Source organism: Engystomops pustulosus, chromosome 3 (genome assembly GCF_040894005.1).
Source record: "Engystomops pustulosus chromosome 3, aEngPut4.maternal, whole genome shotgun sequence".
Taxonomy (NCBI): domain Eukaryota; kingdom Metazoa; phylum Chordata; class Amphibia; order Anura; family Leptodactylidae; genus Engystomops; species Engystomops pustulosus.
Window position 1 is genome coordinate 137,410,849 of NC_092413.1, and position 15,745 is coordinate 137,426,593.

The 15,745-nt window shown below is 38.2% G+C and overlaps 1 protein-coding gene across 1 annotated transcript in view; it reads right to left on the minus strand.

The window, feature by feature from the left end:
* Window positions 1-655: 655 nt before the first annotated feature.
* FAM83B (family with sequence similarity 83 member B) overlaps window positions 656-15,745 on the minus strand; it is a 71,564-nt gene continuing 56,474 nt past the window's right edge. Inside the window, exons 4-5 of the mRNA XM_072142265.1 lie at window positions 8,214-8,338; window positions 656-3,169 (exon numbers count right to left, since the gene is read on the minus strand). Of these exons, the coding sequence (XP_071998366.1) occupies window positions 763-3,169; window positions 8,214-8,338 (2,532 nt within the window). The 3' untranslated portion in view covers window positions 656-762. The remainder of the gene's footprint in view (window positions 3,170-8,213; window positions 8,339-15,745) is intronic.

Below are 15,745 nucleotides of genomic sequence, written 5' to 3' on the forward strand. Positions count from 1 at the left end.
TAGATAAACAATAAAATCTGAGAAAACAACTTGATTGAAGCTTTGGATTCATTTTAATTTCTCTAGGGGTTTGTCCCTTTTGTGTCATCTAAAAATAAGCCTGGTGAATACATGTTGTACTTTCACCAATAAAATAAATGACTCACATTAAACATATGGAAGTACAAAGCATAAAAAATGTATACATTAAGTAGTATGACTATTAGGTGTATTCTACTTTATTTTTCGCTGTATTCATTTGTAATGGCTTTTAATATGTACAAGATTATTTTCTTCTATAATCCTAACCTCCCATTCAAATCTTCAGAACTTCACCCAAGCTACACCAGTTCTCTGGAATGCTTTACCCCTGCCTAATACCTTACTACCACAGTCTCAAAAATATTATATTAACCCATCCTTTCAGGCAAGCCTATAGCACTTACTAATTGCATGTAACTTTCATACTTATCCTGTCTATGTAATCCCTCAGCACTTTATACCATCAAACTAAAATACTAAACTAAATTTCTTGCTAAACCTAAAATTCATATTTTTCTAAGAATGCAATTTTCCTATTTTGAATATTATTCTAGGATAGGTTAAATGCTTAATATACTGTATTTAATGTAATACATCTTTACACAATGAAAACAAGCCACAATAATGTCAGCAAAGTTTTATTAAAAAAACCTATTTTACAAAATGGATAGCTAAATAATGCACCAATAAGCCAGTAAACAATTCCCAATTTACAATTGTGGCTTTGAAAGTCAATGTTTTCTATTGTTTCTTGTGAATAAAATTACCAAATTTCTGCATGAATCTGCCAAATTTGTTTTCATTTGGTTGAACAGAGTTGTAAACATGTGAGTTGTAACTTAAGGTTTGTGGTGGTCTTGAATAATTTGGCACCATGCCTCTACTTTTATATTCTGAAACCTGGGCATTAATATTGTGTGTATTAGAAGAGGGTACATTGTTTTCTAACTTACAAAACTGCTCAAAACGGCTATATACCCTTCTGTCATTTTGACGAGAAATGCTGGGGTCCTCAAGAGGTTTTTGAAAGTCTTGTATTGGCTGTCCTATATTCAAATCTCTGCGTGGATACTCTTTATGATGTAGCTCTCTGTGTGAGTGCCTTAAATGCATCTCTCTTTGCATGATATGGGGAAGGGTATTATGTTGAATCTCTCTCTGAGACAATACTCTGTGTATTCCATCCTTTGGATGTCGTGAGATTTCTCTCTGCATTGAAGGAGTTACAATTCTACCATATGGATTATTTTGGATTTGAGCTTTTGTGTCTTGAAATTGTATTTGTTCTGTGTTAAATCGAGGAGCAGAGGCATCACCTGTGTTTTCAATAAATTTGTTTTCAACACTACTCATAGTAGGCGACCGATTAGATTTGCTATCTTCTGGAAGTAGTATGTTTGATCTACTCGATCCTAGAGTAACATTTTCTTTACTTTTATTTAGACTTATTTGTGAAATAGAGAGTGTCTTCTCCTTTCGAGGAGAGGAGTCTGATTTTTTCAGACACTGTTCAGCATCATCTTCAGATATCAATGTGTCAGAACTACTGCACATTCTATAGAAAGCTGGAGCTTTGTTTTTAGATAGACTTTCCTTTTTATCTGGAACAAGGTTAAGTAGTGATTTTAGTTTCTTTGAGCCTTTTTTAAGAAAACTGGGAGAACCTTTACTTTCTTTTTTGCTTGGGGAGTCTTTGCTATCTTCTTCATCCAATGTTTCTGTGGACAATGATTCCCTAACAGGTTTTATAGTTTCACTGGTAACAGGATCATTTTCAATACCTGTAGAACTGTGTATTTTATCAGTGTTTTGAAAATCTGTAACACGTACAGGGTTTTCTTGCTGCTTTTTTACTAGAGATGTATAGATATAGTTTGGTGGAATCACATGATTAGTAGTGCCCATGTTAACCTTGCGACTTTCAAACAAAGGTAAGCTACGCCTTTTTAGAATGTTGTCATTTGTTTTTCTAATACTATCGGGTTGTTTATTGGTAGAAAGTGTTGTGTAAAGGTAACTTGATGGCCCTGGAGTGGTATTATAAGTCAAGCCTTGGTTCATGTGTTGGGAGTTATTTGGAACCTGCAGACTATGTCTTTTCAGCACATCATGAGGATGAGAAGACTGTGGTGTATCATAATTTGGCTCTGAAACCCTGACATGTAATGGTGAAGATGCTGTCGGAGTTTGGCTTCCCTGTGAGTCAATAATAGTGGAATTTGAATGGGAGGAGTTTGTGGTACAGCTACTGGCCTCCCTTTGTTCTGGCAAAGTTGGCTTGTACAGAATTGATGACCGTAACCTTGATTGGTTGTACAATGAATTATCCACTGAATTATTAGTTCCCTCATTGAAATCTCCTCTGTTAAACTCTGTTTCAATTGATTCTGGAGGAATATCAGAGTGGTCATTTAAGTATGATTCAATTCTCCAGTTTCTAAGAAATGACTTGGTAGTGTGCTCCAGAGTAGGCATTCTCTGTTGTACTGAACGCACATGATTGTCCGTTCCATGAAAAGATCTGCGTACGCTTGAATTTCTTTCAGAGACATTTGGTGTAAGCCTCTGGGACAAACGATTGACAAAACTGTGTGTTGTCGATCCATTGTAATTACTTGAGTACCCACCCCTGGATGAGGAGCCTATACTAGCAACATCTGGATTTCTATTCCAGTAAACAGGTTGTTGATTAATCCTATTGTTAGTGGCTCTATTAAGCATTAAATAGGGAGACACATCTGTCTTTTCTCCTGCTGCATAACTATGTCTTTTCCAGTTGTCATTCCGATCAAACTGCTGGAACTGATTAATTTTGTTTTGAACATTAAATCCTCTATATGACATGTTTCTTGTATTGTATTTTTCTTCCTCATTATTGGCAAATCTGTTCCTTGATGTTAAATAAGAAGAATCTAAAAGGCTTCTTTGACTTGAAGCAGAGAGTAAAGAAGATAACGAATTTTGGTAGGATCCATTTTCCCATGGAATTTTTTTGTGTTTTCCAGTTACAGATACTTCTGGTCCAAATGCTCCAGGGATAGATGAACGAGCATAGAGTGTTCGGAATTCCTCATCAAAGCATTCAACCAGTTTTCCAGTGATAACTTGGATCATGCTTAAGTGAACTTTTTCATATGACCACATGAAGCTGAAAAAAAAAATAAGATGAACAATAATATGTAACATATTCTATATATGTTCAACTACATGTTTAAAGTTCATAGAATATATGTTAATAAGGTTCAGATAACTTAAAAGTTTTCAAAGATTATTTCTCCTTTAGCACATTGAAAAATCAGTAAAGGTAATATGTTTTACTGTTATTCTTTATGAAATATATTTGTCTTCAGATTAAAGGAGGACTGATATATTGCATAAGCACCAGGGGGACTAAGGTGTGTTGTGTGTGTATATGATTCAGAGATTTTAATCATATGAAAACATTAAAGTTATACACCAACCCATTAGACTGCAGTCCATGTGTTTTTCTGTAGTAGTACTTCAAACTTTAAAAGAATAAAAGAACTGGAGAAAAACAACACTTGCAATATTTCCGATTGCACGTGGATTTACTGACTTGCATTGTCCTTCATTGTAAATCAATTTAATTGCTATTATTTGCAGGGATTTGAAGTTTAAGGTTAGATCTCTTGGAAGCATTCGTACCCTTCAACTTTTGTATATTTGACTACAGTACTGTCATAACATCTCTCTGGTCTCTTACCATTTTGTACGTTTCATATGCACATTTTGTTAATGTTTTAAATGTGATTAAATATATGTCTAATAGTTATAAGAGCCACAAAGGCAAAATGATTTTCTCACTTTTATGCTCCCCAACTTATATTCACAATTCTGAATATTCCTGTGCCTGTTGTATTTACAGACAAAAGCAGTAAGCACATGTCACATTACAACACCTAGCTACTAAGGACAAGTCAACATGACACCACTGTGGCCAGTGACTAGATACAATTATGTTAAGTCAAGAATTGGGACAAAATATCATAAGAGCAGTGATGTAAACAAAGGGTGGGGGAGTAAAGAGACTTACAGGCAGTACAGTACAGCGTGGAAGACAGGAATATAGTTTCATGTTATTTTGTGCAATTTATTAGAAATTATTACATTTTTTGAACCCCAGAAATCTATTTATTTTATTACTTTACAGTTATATAGTTCATTTTTCCTCTGATGAGATGTCCATTTTTATAGTTCTAGAAACGCGTTGGAAAACTGCATGTTTTGTATCCTAGGGCAGACTTGAGCCTCCTAGTTTCTTCTAGGGTAAGCTCTGGTATCACCTTATTTAGTATGTAGGGTTCCAGGGACTGATACCCTGTGGCCTTAATACCTGCTCCGAACCCTGATTGCAGTCCTCTACCCTTCAGACTGGTAATCCCATATTACCCATAGCTTTTGTCTGTGGTCTTGAGATGATGGGGGACAGGTATCATTATTTCTGCTAGTTAAATTGACTCATTCTTGCGACTTTTGTCATATTTGCGACTTTTTTGCGACTTTTCACCTGTCGTTTTTCCAGTACGCCTTGGTCTGCACCTTGTGCAGTGTGTCTTATGTATCTTAGTTTCCCAGATGTTCCGTGTGACTTTTCATTTATGTATCACTTTTTTTGCTTATTTTTGCGACTTTTTAGGTGCAAATCTGTGCCTGGTCCAGGGCAGGTGCAAAGGAAGTTTTTTTTTCATGGACCTGATTTTAACATGTAAATTGGAATTATTTCATATGCTTTAAATGTTTAAGATTTTGCACAGTAACCTCTTTTGTCAAAATTCATACATTTTTTGCATTTTTTTCATTGGTTACTTCTAAGGGTGAGGTCACACGTAGCAGTTTAATTGCATTTGTAATGCTTTGGAAACTAATTACAACAGAGAGACGAAACTATGATACATGTGCCCCGCTGTGTTTTAATGGTATGTCTGGGTCAGTGTCAGTTCATCCTATTATAAGATTTTTAATAGTTTTATTTTTCTTTTTAATGTTAGATTAACAGGCACAGATGCATTTTAACACAAGAAGAGTTCACTAAGACAAATTAAGAAACTAGTCAAAAAAGGAACTAGATAACTAAAACACTAGAAAGAGAAAAGATACATCTCCCCCAATGAATTTTAAACAGAAACTATTTGACAAGGAAGCAAAGTAATTTAGTATTGCACAACAAGTTCTCAGAGCTTTGTAGTTACAGTAATGAATAAGAAGAGTATTTCTAAGAAGTAGCCACAATATTGTTCCCTAAGGCAGTGATTTTCAACCTTTTTTGAGCCGCGGCACACTTTTTATACTTAGAAAATCCTGGGGCACACCACCAACCAAAATAGCACAAAATGACACTAAAACAGTCATAAAAGGCCTCCCTTTACTAATAAAAACCTCTAGCGGCCTCCCTTTACTAATAAAAAACCTCTAGCGGCCTCCCTTTACTAATAAAAAACCCCTACCGGCCTCCCTTCACTAATAAAAACCTCTAGCGGCCTCCCTTTACTAATAAAAACCTCTAGCGGCCTCCCTATACTAATAAAAAGACCCTAGCAGCCTCCCTTTACTAATTAAGAGCCCCTAGCGCCCTCCCTTTACTAATTAAGAGCCCCTAGCGGCCTCCCTTTACTAATTAAGAGCCCCTAGCGCCCTCCCTTTACAAATTAAAAGACCCTAGCGGCCTCCCTTTACTAATTAAGTGACCCTAGCGGCCTCCCTTTACTAATTAAAAGGCCCTAGAGGCCCCCCTTTACTAATTAAAAGGCCCTAGAGGCCCCCCTTTACTAATTAAAAGGCCCTAGTGGTCCTCCTTTACTAATTAAAAGACCCTAGTGGCCTCCCTTTACTAATTAAAAGCCCCTAGCGGCCCCCCTTTACTAATTAAAAGGCCCTAGAGGCCTCCCTTTACTAATTAAAAGCCCCTAGCGGCCTCCCTTTACTAATTAAAATGCCCTAGAGGCCCCCCTTTACTAATTAAAAGGCCCTATAGGCCCCCTTTACTAATTAAAAGGCCCTATAGGCCCCCTTTACTAATTAAAAGGCCCTAGAGCCCCCCCCCCTTTACTAATTAAAAGGCCCTAGAGGCCCCCCTTAACTAATAAAAAGCCCCAGCCTCCCTTTACTAATAAAAAAAAAAGACCCTAGCTTCCTTCCCTATACAAATAATAACCCTATATACTTACCCTTGATGTCTTCTTCCGCGTACCTTCACTCCTTCATTCCACCTTCGGTAGCTCCTGCACCGCGCGCCTCCGGTCACGTGACTTACGCGACCTGACGTCAGGTTGCGTCAGTCACGTGACATGGGCCGCGCGGTGCAGGAGCTACCGAAGATGGGCGGATCGCCGACGTGGGGCTTGGAGGTAAGTATGGGGCAGAAACACGGGGACGCGACGGCAGCATTACACAGGGGCACCATAGTTCAGGGAATTTTCCCCGCGGCACACTCAACCATGTGTCGCGGCACACTAGTGTGCTGCGGCACACAGGTTGAAAATCACTGCCCTAAGGCAATATCATATGCTAATCTCAGCTCATATCTTAAGCTGTAATTAGACCTTAGTCTTTTTATTGATAGATATTTTATAAATGTGTATTACCCAACAATTAAATATTAAATGTATTTGTTAAATGATGTAAAACATGATTTTTCAACTGTAACTATTAAACATTTATCAACCCCTTGATGATGCAAGCCATACTATTACAGTGCAGTATCAATAAGGGTGTATGGAAAAGTTTAACAGGCTGTGTCCTCTTCATATATAGTAGGTGTTTGCTGCATAGTGCATCAAACTCCCACCTCTAACACAGAGCTCTAAGGGCTCTTTCACATTGGTGTTCAAGTTGCGCATCTTTTGCGTTTTGTCTGCGTTTTACTTCTGTTTTGTCTCCGTGATACATCCATTCTGTCTCTGTGTCCGCAAAAAAAGTTTAACATTGCTTTGAAAATATCACACTTAGTTTTTCAGCCTCATCAGTGAAAAAAAAAACGGATGTTTAATTTTTTTTTTTTGCGGACCTACAGACATCTATTGCTTTCCGTGAGCTGCATCAGTGAAAAAAATAGGACATGTTTCATAATGTTTAACAAGGACAACGGATCAGTGAAAATACAAGCCAATGTGAAAACACCCATAGAAATCAATGGCTTTGTGAAACATCAATGGTACTCACTGAAACACAGATGTGAAAAACAATGCCAATGTGAAAGAGCCCTAACCCCTAATGCCTCCACCTCTTACACGCGCAATTGGTGTGTGTTTAAATGCTATACAGCAAACTTTTTTCCTTGAATGTTTTCATTGCTTTAATTTTTTAAAGTATTAAAACAAAGAAAAAAGCTATATAAATATGGTTTTGACGTGATCATACAGACCCAAAGCAAAAAGGATAGATGTCACTTGGTACAAAAGGTGAAAGACACTGCATATTGTATATTTTGGTCAATTGTACTGCAATTTTATTTTTCACAGGTTCTCTAGGGCTTTGTTTTTTCAAAAGATGTAAATTTAAGGAAATCTACCATCAAAATCAAGCAGGATGAATCAAGGGCACTTACTCATAGATCCAGGCACCTTAACTGTGGTAATCTTTTTATATTTGTTGTCCATGTCCTCCTTCTTTTTGAAATCAACTTTTAAAATGATGCTAATGTCCATGAAGGTCCTCTTCATGTTGCAGATTCACAGGCAGTTACAGTGTGCAAGGAGCACTTCCCACTCCAACTGTGTGCTGAAATTTCCTCTGCTGTAGTGAGGAAGTGCTGAGGGAGCAGTGGGGGAGGTTAAAACAGTGTAACAGTCTTTGAAGCTGCAGTAATTGTTTACCATGCATCATTTGGATGGTGGATTTTCTTTAATTGAACCATTTGGGTTATCAATCACTTTGAGGAAGGTATTACTTTAACAATGTTGGTAAAAGCTATTCTCTTCATGTTATTCATCATGCTGCACAATTGGTATGTGAACTTTATTCTGTTGTTCAAAATAATTAAAGCAATACACAATCGGTATAGTTTTTCTTTCAATCTTCAAGAACAAGAATAAAAATATTTTAATTTTTGCTGTAATTGAAAGAAATGTAGCATTTCACAACTTTAATAACATTTTTTAAAAATTATAACAATCATCATAATCTCAATCATCATTGGTAATCCCTAGAATAAAAATTATGGAAATGCATTTTACCTGTAAGTACCATACATAACTTTCTCACAGTCAACTAGAAGAAACTTCTGTTCCATTTTTCCACAGAATTTTGCTCCTGACTTAGAAAAATAGTCTTGTCCTTTGACTGTTCGTACTCTCATGTTCTGTGTAGTAAATAAAAATATAATATCAAATATAATAAACTATACAAAGGGATCACATTTGTGTGGCTTAAAGAACAACCACTTTAGTTAACAAAAAACAAACTACATATACTCACCCCCGCTGGTCTTCTTTAAAATGTACACACTGGGGTTACCTCGAAAAAAGACTTAGAATTAGCAGTCTGGAGTGCAGGGACAAGATGTCCAGTGTTCCGGGCTGCTAAAAACGCATGCTGGGAGAGGGAGGTGACATGGGAGAGGAACCAGCATAATTAGCAGCCACATTCTTATGCAGTTGACCTACACTGAGCACAAAGACTGCTCTTACAATATATATTCTTTAAAGAAGACATATGCCAAACCCTGTATCTTATAAATTACAACCCCCCCCACACACTCACTGTTTACACCAATAAACTACCAGCACCCTCAGGTAGAATATGAAACATAGTTCTAACATTTCCTCTTATGCTTTAGGAGAGGCATCACCCATATTTGTTAATAACTTAGTGACTGTAAAGACTCCTGCATGTTCTGTGGAGGGGGGGGGGGAGTTACAGAGATAAGTGTATGAGTTCCAGATGTCTCTAAGGTCCTGTATTTAAAGTTCCACAGCATACAGAAACAGTTAAAAAGATGAGACTTTCTTCTTTACAAAGAGAACGAAACCATGACACTAGCTTTTACAGAGCCCAAGATAGTGATGTCTTAAGCGATGCTCCCTCTGTACCTAAAAATGAACCAATCTCAGATAGAAAAATGTGCCTTTTTAGATCATTTGCATATGATTTGAAGGCACATTTTTAAAGGTAAATGATTGAGATGTAACATAAAAACATGAGGCTGAAAAGTATGGTTGACTGCATGTTTATTTCATCTGATAAAATGGAACATAAACCGAACCATCCCATTTTATCTGATGTATTTTATTTTAATTCTAGTGAAATTATAGCCCTCAAAATAATTTGTGGTCCAAGTCCAAGTTTCTGCTTCAGAAAATGAGCTGGTAAAAGTAATGTGTAGAATCAATCATTAAATATTTAGTTTGTTTTTCAAAGATATTTATCACTACCTTTATTCTAATTGTTAGAACAAAAAAGTTGCAGATTGTTGCTCAATGCTGTTTTTGTGCACTTTTTAGTGACTTTTCCACATTTGAACCACTACTCGTGGTGCACTGTTATTCAATGGATTTGTTACATTTACAGTATCTTACAAATACAGCTGTTTAGACTAATGTTAGATGTATTCACCAACTGGGACTTTTTATAAAAGTCACCAAAAAGTTGCAAATGCTAACAGGACTGACTCTACTACCTTGAAAACAAAATGAATTTTTGAAATTTGGATCTAAAATGCTTTATTTAGAAACATCAAAAGTTTTGCAAATTTGGACAAATGGACAAAACTGCCGATTTTAAAGGGGTAGTCTCACGAAGACAAGTTTCTTATATATGTACTCAGGATGACAAAATAACACATTCTCTCATTCACTGTTATTAACAAAAAAGCAGCATTTGACAGATATAATTCCAACCTGTCTCTATCAGCACTGGTGTGCACAATTTCAGTTGCCCCTAGACATGACCCTGTAACATCTCACTTAGGGTCGTTTGGCCGCCATCTTGGATTTCTGTGTGAGATCGTGGAGTTGAGATTTCTGTCTCTCTCTGCTGTGTGAACTGTAGCCATACCCCCTGCGGTCCTAGCACAGAGCTCATAGACACATACACTGATTCACTTCCTGTCAGGACATTGTGAGATGATAGAGAGAGGCTTCAAACTACAAGCTACAAGGAGAAAAGTGATCTGGTGGAAGGGGGAGGCAGGCACATATCTCTGAGCTGTAGCAGAGCTCACAATGTAACAGTGTAAAAGTCTGTCAGCCTCTGTCTGTCAGCCTTTGTCTTTCAGCCTCTGTGTAATCTCATGCATCTCTGATATTTCTCATCTCTTTATGTGTCAATGTGTTAGTACAATGTCAGAAGTCAGATGATTGTATATACACCTGTACCCTGATAATGTAACAACATTCTCACCCCACAGAACTAAAGGGATCATAATAAGAGACACCCCACCCACACACTTGGATTTTACACTGAGCAGCCTAGAGGGTGATATGAGCTAAAACAACAATGAACAATAAAACTGAGTAAAATTGTATATTAATGGGGTTAAAATGATCTTTATTGTGTTAACATCACTAGGAGATTCAAATGTGAGAATTTTCTTTCATGGGAAAACACCTTTAATTTTTCTTTGGAAAAACATTTTTATTTTTAAACAGAAAAAAACTGGCAGTGAACTGTCTTTCTGCGGCAATATGGAGACAATATAACCAAAAACATTGTTATAAATAAAGGGGCAGATTTATCGGTCGGCTGTCTATGAGACATTTTTGTGCAAAAGTTTGAGATTTTTTTTAAAAAATAGTCGCAACCTGCACACCAGGGAGCACTGTTAGACTAACATGCACAGGTGCAATTTGACACCAGTAGCATCAACCTCAGATAAATTAGACTGAGAAACTAGACAAAAAGGAACTAGAAAACTAGAAAGAGAAAAGATAAATAAATCTCCCCCATTGCTTTGACTACTTATGTGAAGTTTTCTTGGAAGAAGATAGCCTTTTTTTAAATGCATGTGTTGTAGCTATAGAGAAGCCAGAAATATTGTAATTGAATTTGGGTCCAGAAGGCATTGGCAGTCTTACGGACGCTTTAAAATGACAACACAATAATCCATTTAGTAATTGGGTTTTTCCATGAACAGAAATAAGAATAAAGTGATTTGTTTTCAACATATTGTATAGTAAAAGGAAGCAAAATAAATGGTATTGTGAACTTTTTTGTTAAAATGTTCTTTATTCCCATATAAAGAGCATTCTTGATTCCTTCAGCAAACCTTTGAAAGAGGCACAATGATCTATTTCCACGAAACTCAGAGTTTTCAGAATGATTGTGGCCGTATGGGAAAGCTGGAGGTAGGTTGGAATCAGCTGATAAACTATAGTTAAATCTAGCAAAGGAGTTATCTTGATGCCCTAGGTGTTCATATGCTTCTAGGAATAGGCCTGGCATATTTTGAAGGAATGTTTTTGCAGTTGTTTTATATTTTATTTAAAGTACATAGAAAGCTAAAAAAAAAGCACCGATCCTTCCAGAGGGGGCACACACCAATATGTCAGTGGGCTTGGCTTACAATCCTTCATCCAGGTGGTAGATGTCCTTTAAAGAGGACCTGTCACCCCCGAAAACCACCAAATTAGTTCCCCCTAATCCTGTCCCCAGCCCCTTTATATTTATTCAATTTTTATTAAAATATGTGTGTGCATCCCCCTTCACACCCCTGTCAGTCAGGGACCTGTAAAAATCACCAGCAGCTGCGCATGTATTGCGCATTCGCTGCGGCTCTCTGCAATGCGGCACGCTGACAGTGGTCGCAGAGGGGCTTATTCACAGCGCTGGTTGAATGTTTGGTCGGGGCTGTGAATAGGCCCCTTTGAAGCCGCCGTCAGCGCGCTGCATCGCATAAAGCCGGCAACGATTGCACAACACATGTCCCTCTGCCAGAGATTCTTACCGGACCCTGACCCATGAACACGGCCGACCGCTAGGGAACCTGTATGACGATCCAACCTCTTATTTGATAAGAGGTCGAATCTTTAAAACTAAGTATGCAAACACATATTTTAATAAAAATTCAATAAATGTAAAGGGGCTGGGGACAGGATTAGGGGGAACTAATTTGGTGGCGGTATTTTTCGGGGGTGACCGTTCCTCTTTAAATTATCTTTACATTGAATTCAATGGGGATGGATAGTAAGTGTCAGTTTTACAGTTTTTTTTAGATAGCCACATATAAATAGACAGAAATAGTTAATATATAGATAGAAAAATAGGTAGGTAGAAATGAGACATCTATTGTGATGGATAGATACATAGATAGATAGATTTGGGGGATGGATAGATATACAGATATAGTAGCTATAGATAATTGTATTAAAAATGAAATTAAAGTGTGTGTTACTGTAATAGACACCGCCATCCGTTATGTTCAGTTGTATTACCGTTTATTTGGCATCCGTTATCTTTTTGTAAAGGAGGTAAATAATCAGAAATCCTCACAATAGTGTGAACTTAGATGACAGGGTCAAGGGAAACAATTTTGTGTCAACAATTTTGCAAATGAGCCAACGTTTTGACATATAATTCCGGGTTAAACTAAGCAAACCAAGAGAAATAAAACCTTTGACTAGACAGTTTTAAACTTATGTTTCAAGCTTTTGACACTTGAATAAATCAGCTGTATTTCAGGACTGTCTTACTAACTTTGTGCTGTTTAACTTTTAGACATTTTTAATAAATCCACCCTATAGTGTCAATATAGATAAGGTTAAATAATTATACAGGTCTATCAAGTACAACCCACTTTGTAACATGCAAATACATATTCAAAGTAAAGTTAGAATGCTACCTCAGGTACCACCTTTTTTTTGGCACAATGAAAGAGCTTATCTCTGCACTCAAATTACAGTATTTTTTGGACTATAAGGCGCACTGGATTATAAGGCGTACCATCAATAAATGCCTGCTAAAACATCTAGGTTCATATATAAGGCGCACCGCATTATAAGGATGAATGACCAGCAGGTGGCAGACCTGTACACAGTTCAAGGCAGCTGTTGTCTGTAAGTATGGTTCATACAGTATATAAGGCGCACTGAGAAAATCAAAGGATTTTTTATGGTAGGGAGAGGACTACCATTTCATTTTATGGATTCAAGCAGCACAAAGAACCCCTAAGCTATTATGGGAATCGAGTTAAAAGACGGCATTTCAGGACCATTTCACAGTATGTGATTCAAGTGTTTCCGTAAGAAAGCTAAAGATAATGGTGATCTTGTATATACAGTAGCAGCTAATAAAATGGATACGATCAGATATAAATATTCTATTTAGGGAATATTTTCAGGAAACAGTACAAGTAGATTTGCTTCTCAGTCATGTGTAAAGAAATATGCTACTGTAGAGAATCAGATTCTCTTATTTTGCAGAAGCTGCAAGCCTTACAATGATTTATACTGCAGCTGTATCCTTGTGACGTCCTTCATTTTTCTAAATAACTGTTCTAGACATCAGAGTTAAAAATATTTATTGCTTGGGCTGGCAGAATTTGGAGACATTGTTCTCAGCAATTAGAGATTATTCCTAATAATATTAAAGGAACGTTACAATATATGAAATTATAGAAAATATAAAAATTGGGAAACATCTTTCAAGTAACTTAGGTGACAAAGCTAAGGAACTTTTCTGAAGGCAGTCACAGGAAGTAGCAGGACACACACATAACCAAACAGATTTTTGCATTGAGGGGAATGGGATTGGATGTTGAGACGTCAATTAATAAATTGAATTGTTTATGACTTAGGTATGAAAGTAGAAACAATCTTTACAGCATTAATAGAAAATTGACTTTATTTGCAGTAATTACAGCTCATATACATTGGCCACTTTATTAGGTACACCTGTCCAACTGCTCGTTAACACTTAATTTCTAATCAGCCAATCACATGGCGGCAACTCAGTGCATTTAGGCATGTAGACATGGTCAAGACAATCTCCTGCAGTTCAAACCGAGTATTAGTATGGGGAAGAAAGGTGATTTGAGTACCTTTGAACGTGGCATGGTTGTTGGTGCCAGAAGGGCTGGTCTGAGTATTTCAGAAACTGCTGATCTACTGGGATTTACACGCACAACCATCTCTAGGGTTTACAGAGAATGGTATGAAAAAGAAAAAACATCCAGAGTGCGGCAGTTCTGTGGGCGGAAATGCCTTGTTGATGCCAGAGGTCAGAGGAGAATGGGCAGACTGGTTCGAGCTGATAGAAAGGCAACAGTGACTCAAATCGCCACCCGTTACAACCAAGGTAGGCAGAAGAGCATCTCTGAACGCTCAGTACGTCGAACTTTGAGGCAGATGGGCTACAGCAGCAGAAGACCACACCGGGTGCCACTCCTTTCAGCTACGAACAGGAAACTGAGGCTACAATTTGCACAAGCTCATCGAAATTGGACAGTAGAAGATTGGAAAAACGTTGCCTGGTCTGATGAGTCTCGATTTCTGCTGAGACATTCGGATGGTAGGGTCAGAATTTGGCGTCAACAACATTAAAGTATGGATCCATTCTGCCTTGTATCAACGGTTCAGGCTGGTGGTGTCATGGTGTGGGGAATATTTTCTTGGCACTCTTTGGGCTCCTTGGTACAAATTGAGCATCGTTACAACGCCACAGCCTACCTGAGTATTGTTGCTGACCATGTCCATCCCTTTATGACCACAATGTAACGAACATCTGATGGCTACTTTTAGCAGGATAATGCGCCATGTCATAAAGCTGGAATCATCTCAGACTGGTTTCTTGAACATGACAATGAGTTCACTGTACTCAAATGGCCTCCACAGTCACCAGATCTCAATCCAATAGAGCATCTTTAGGATGTGGTGGAACGGGAGATTCGCATCATGGATGTGCAGCCTACAAATCTGCGGCAACTGTGTGATGCCATTATGTCAATATGGACCAAAATCTCTGAAGAATGCTTCCAGCACCTTGTTGAATCTATGCCACGAAGAATTGAGGCAGTTCTGAAGACAAAAGGGGGTCCAACCCGTTACTAGCATGGTGTACCTAATAAAGTGGCCGGTGAGTGTATATCACACATACCGTGTGAGACGTAGTGGGTGTTTTAGGGGGGTCGGCTAATGTAAGACGTACCCCGAATGTAAGACATAGTTGGAGCTGGTGGAGCCGGGAGCTGCAGCCTCTTCATATCACTGCTGTAGCTCCCGGCCCGATAGAAGACTTTGTGACCGGAGCTCAGCTACTCCATCCAGGCTCCGATCACATGGCAGAGGAGACAGGGCTGCACACTGTGCACTCTGCAGCAGCTTCCTGCTCTGTGCTGCAGCTCCTCCCCCTCCTGTGTGGCTGTTAAACTCTGCTACATCAGTCTGAACAGGAGGGGAAGGGGCAGGGGAGCACATGTCAGCCTGGACCAGCTACTACTCAGCCCTGAAGTCAGTGCCCATCAGGAACACTGAAAAGTATGTATGTTTATGTGTAATGTGTATGTAGGTGTGATGACTGATCTATATGTGAACATTGTGTGCATGCTTATTTACATGTATAATGTATGAATGCATACCTCCCAACATTTGTACGAGAGAAAGAGGGACAAAAGCCCCTCCCCCTTTTTATAAACCACGCCCCAGTGTCCCACCCACAAGCATAGTATAATATCGACCTTGACGGTCCCCACATAGTACAATGCCCCTTACTTTGGCCACTCCACCCCCATGCACCCTTATAATACCCCCTAATGCAAATCTGCAACATATAAAAC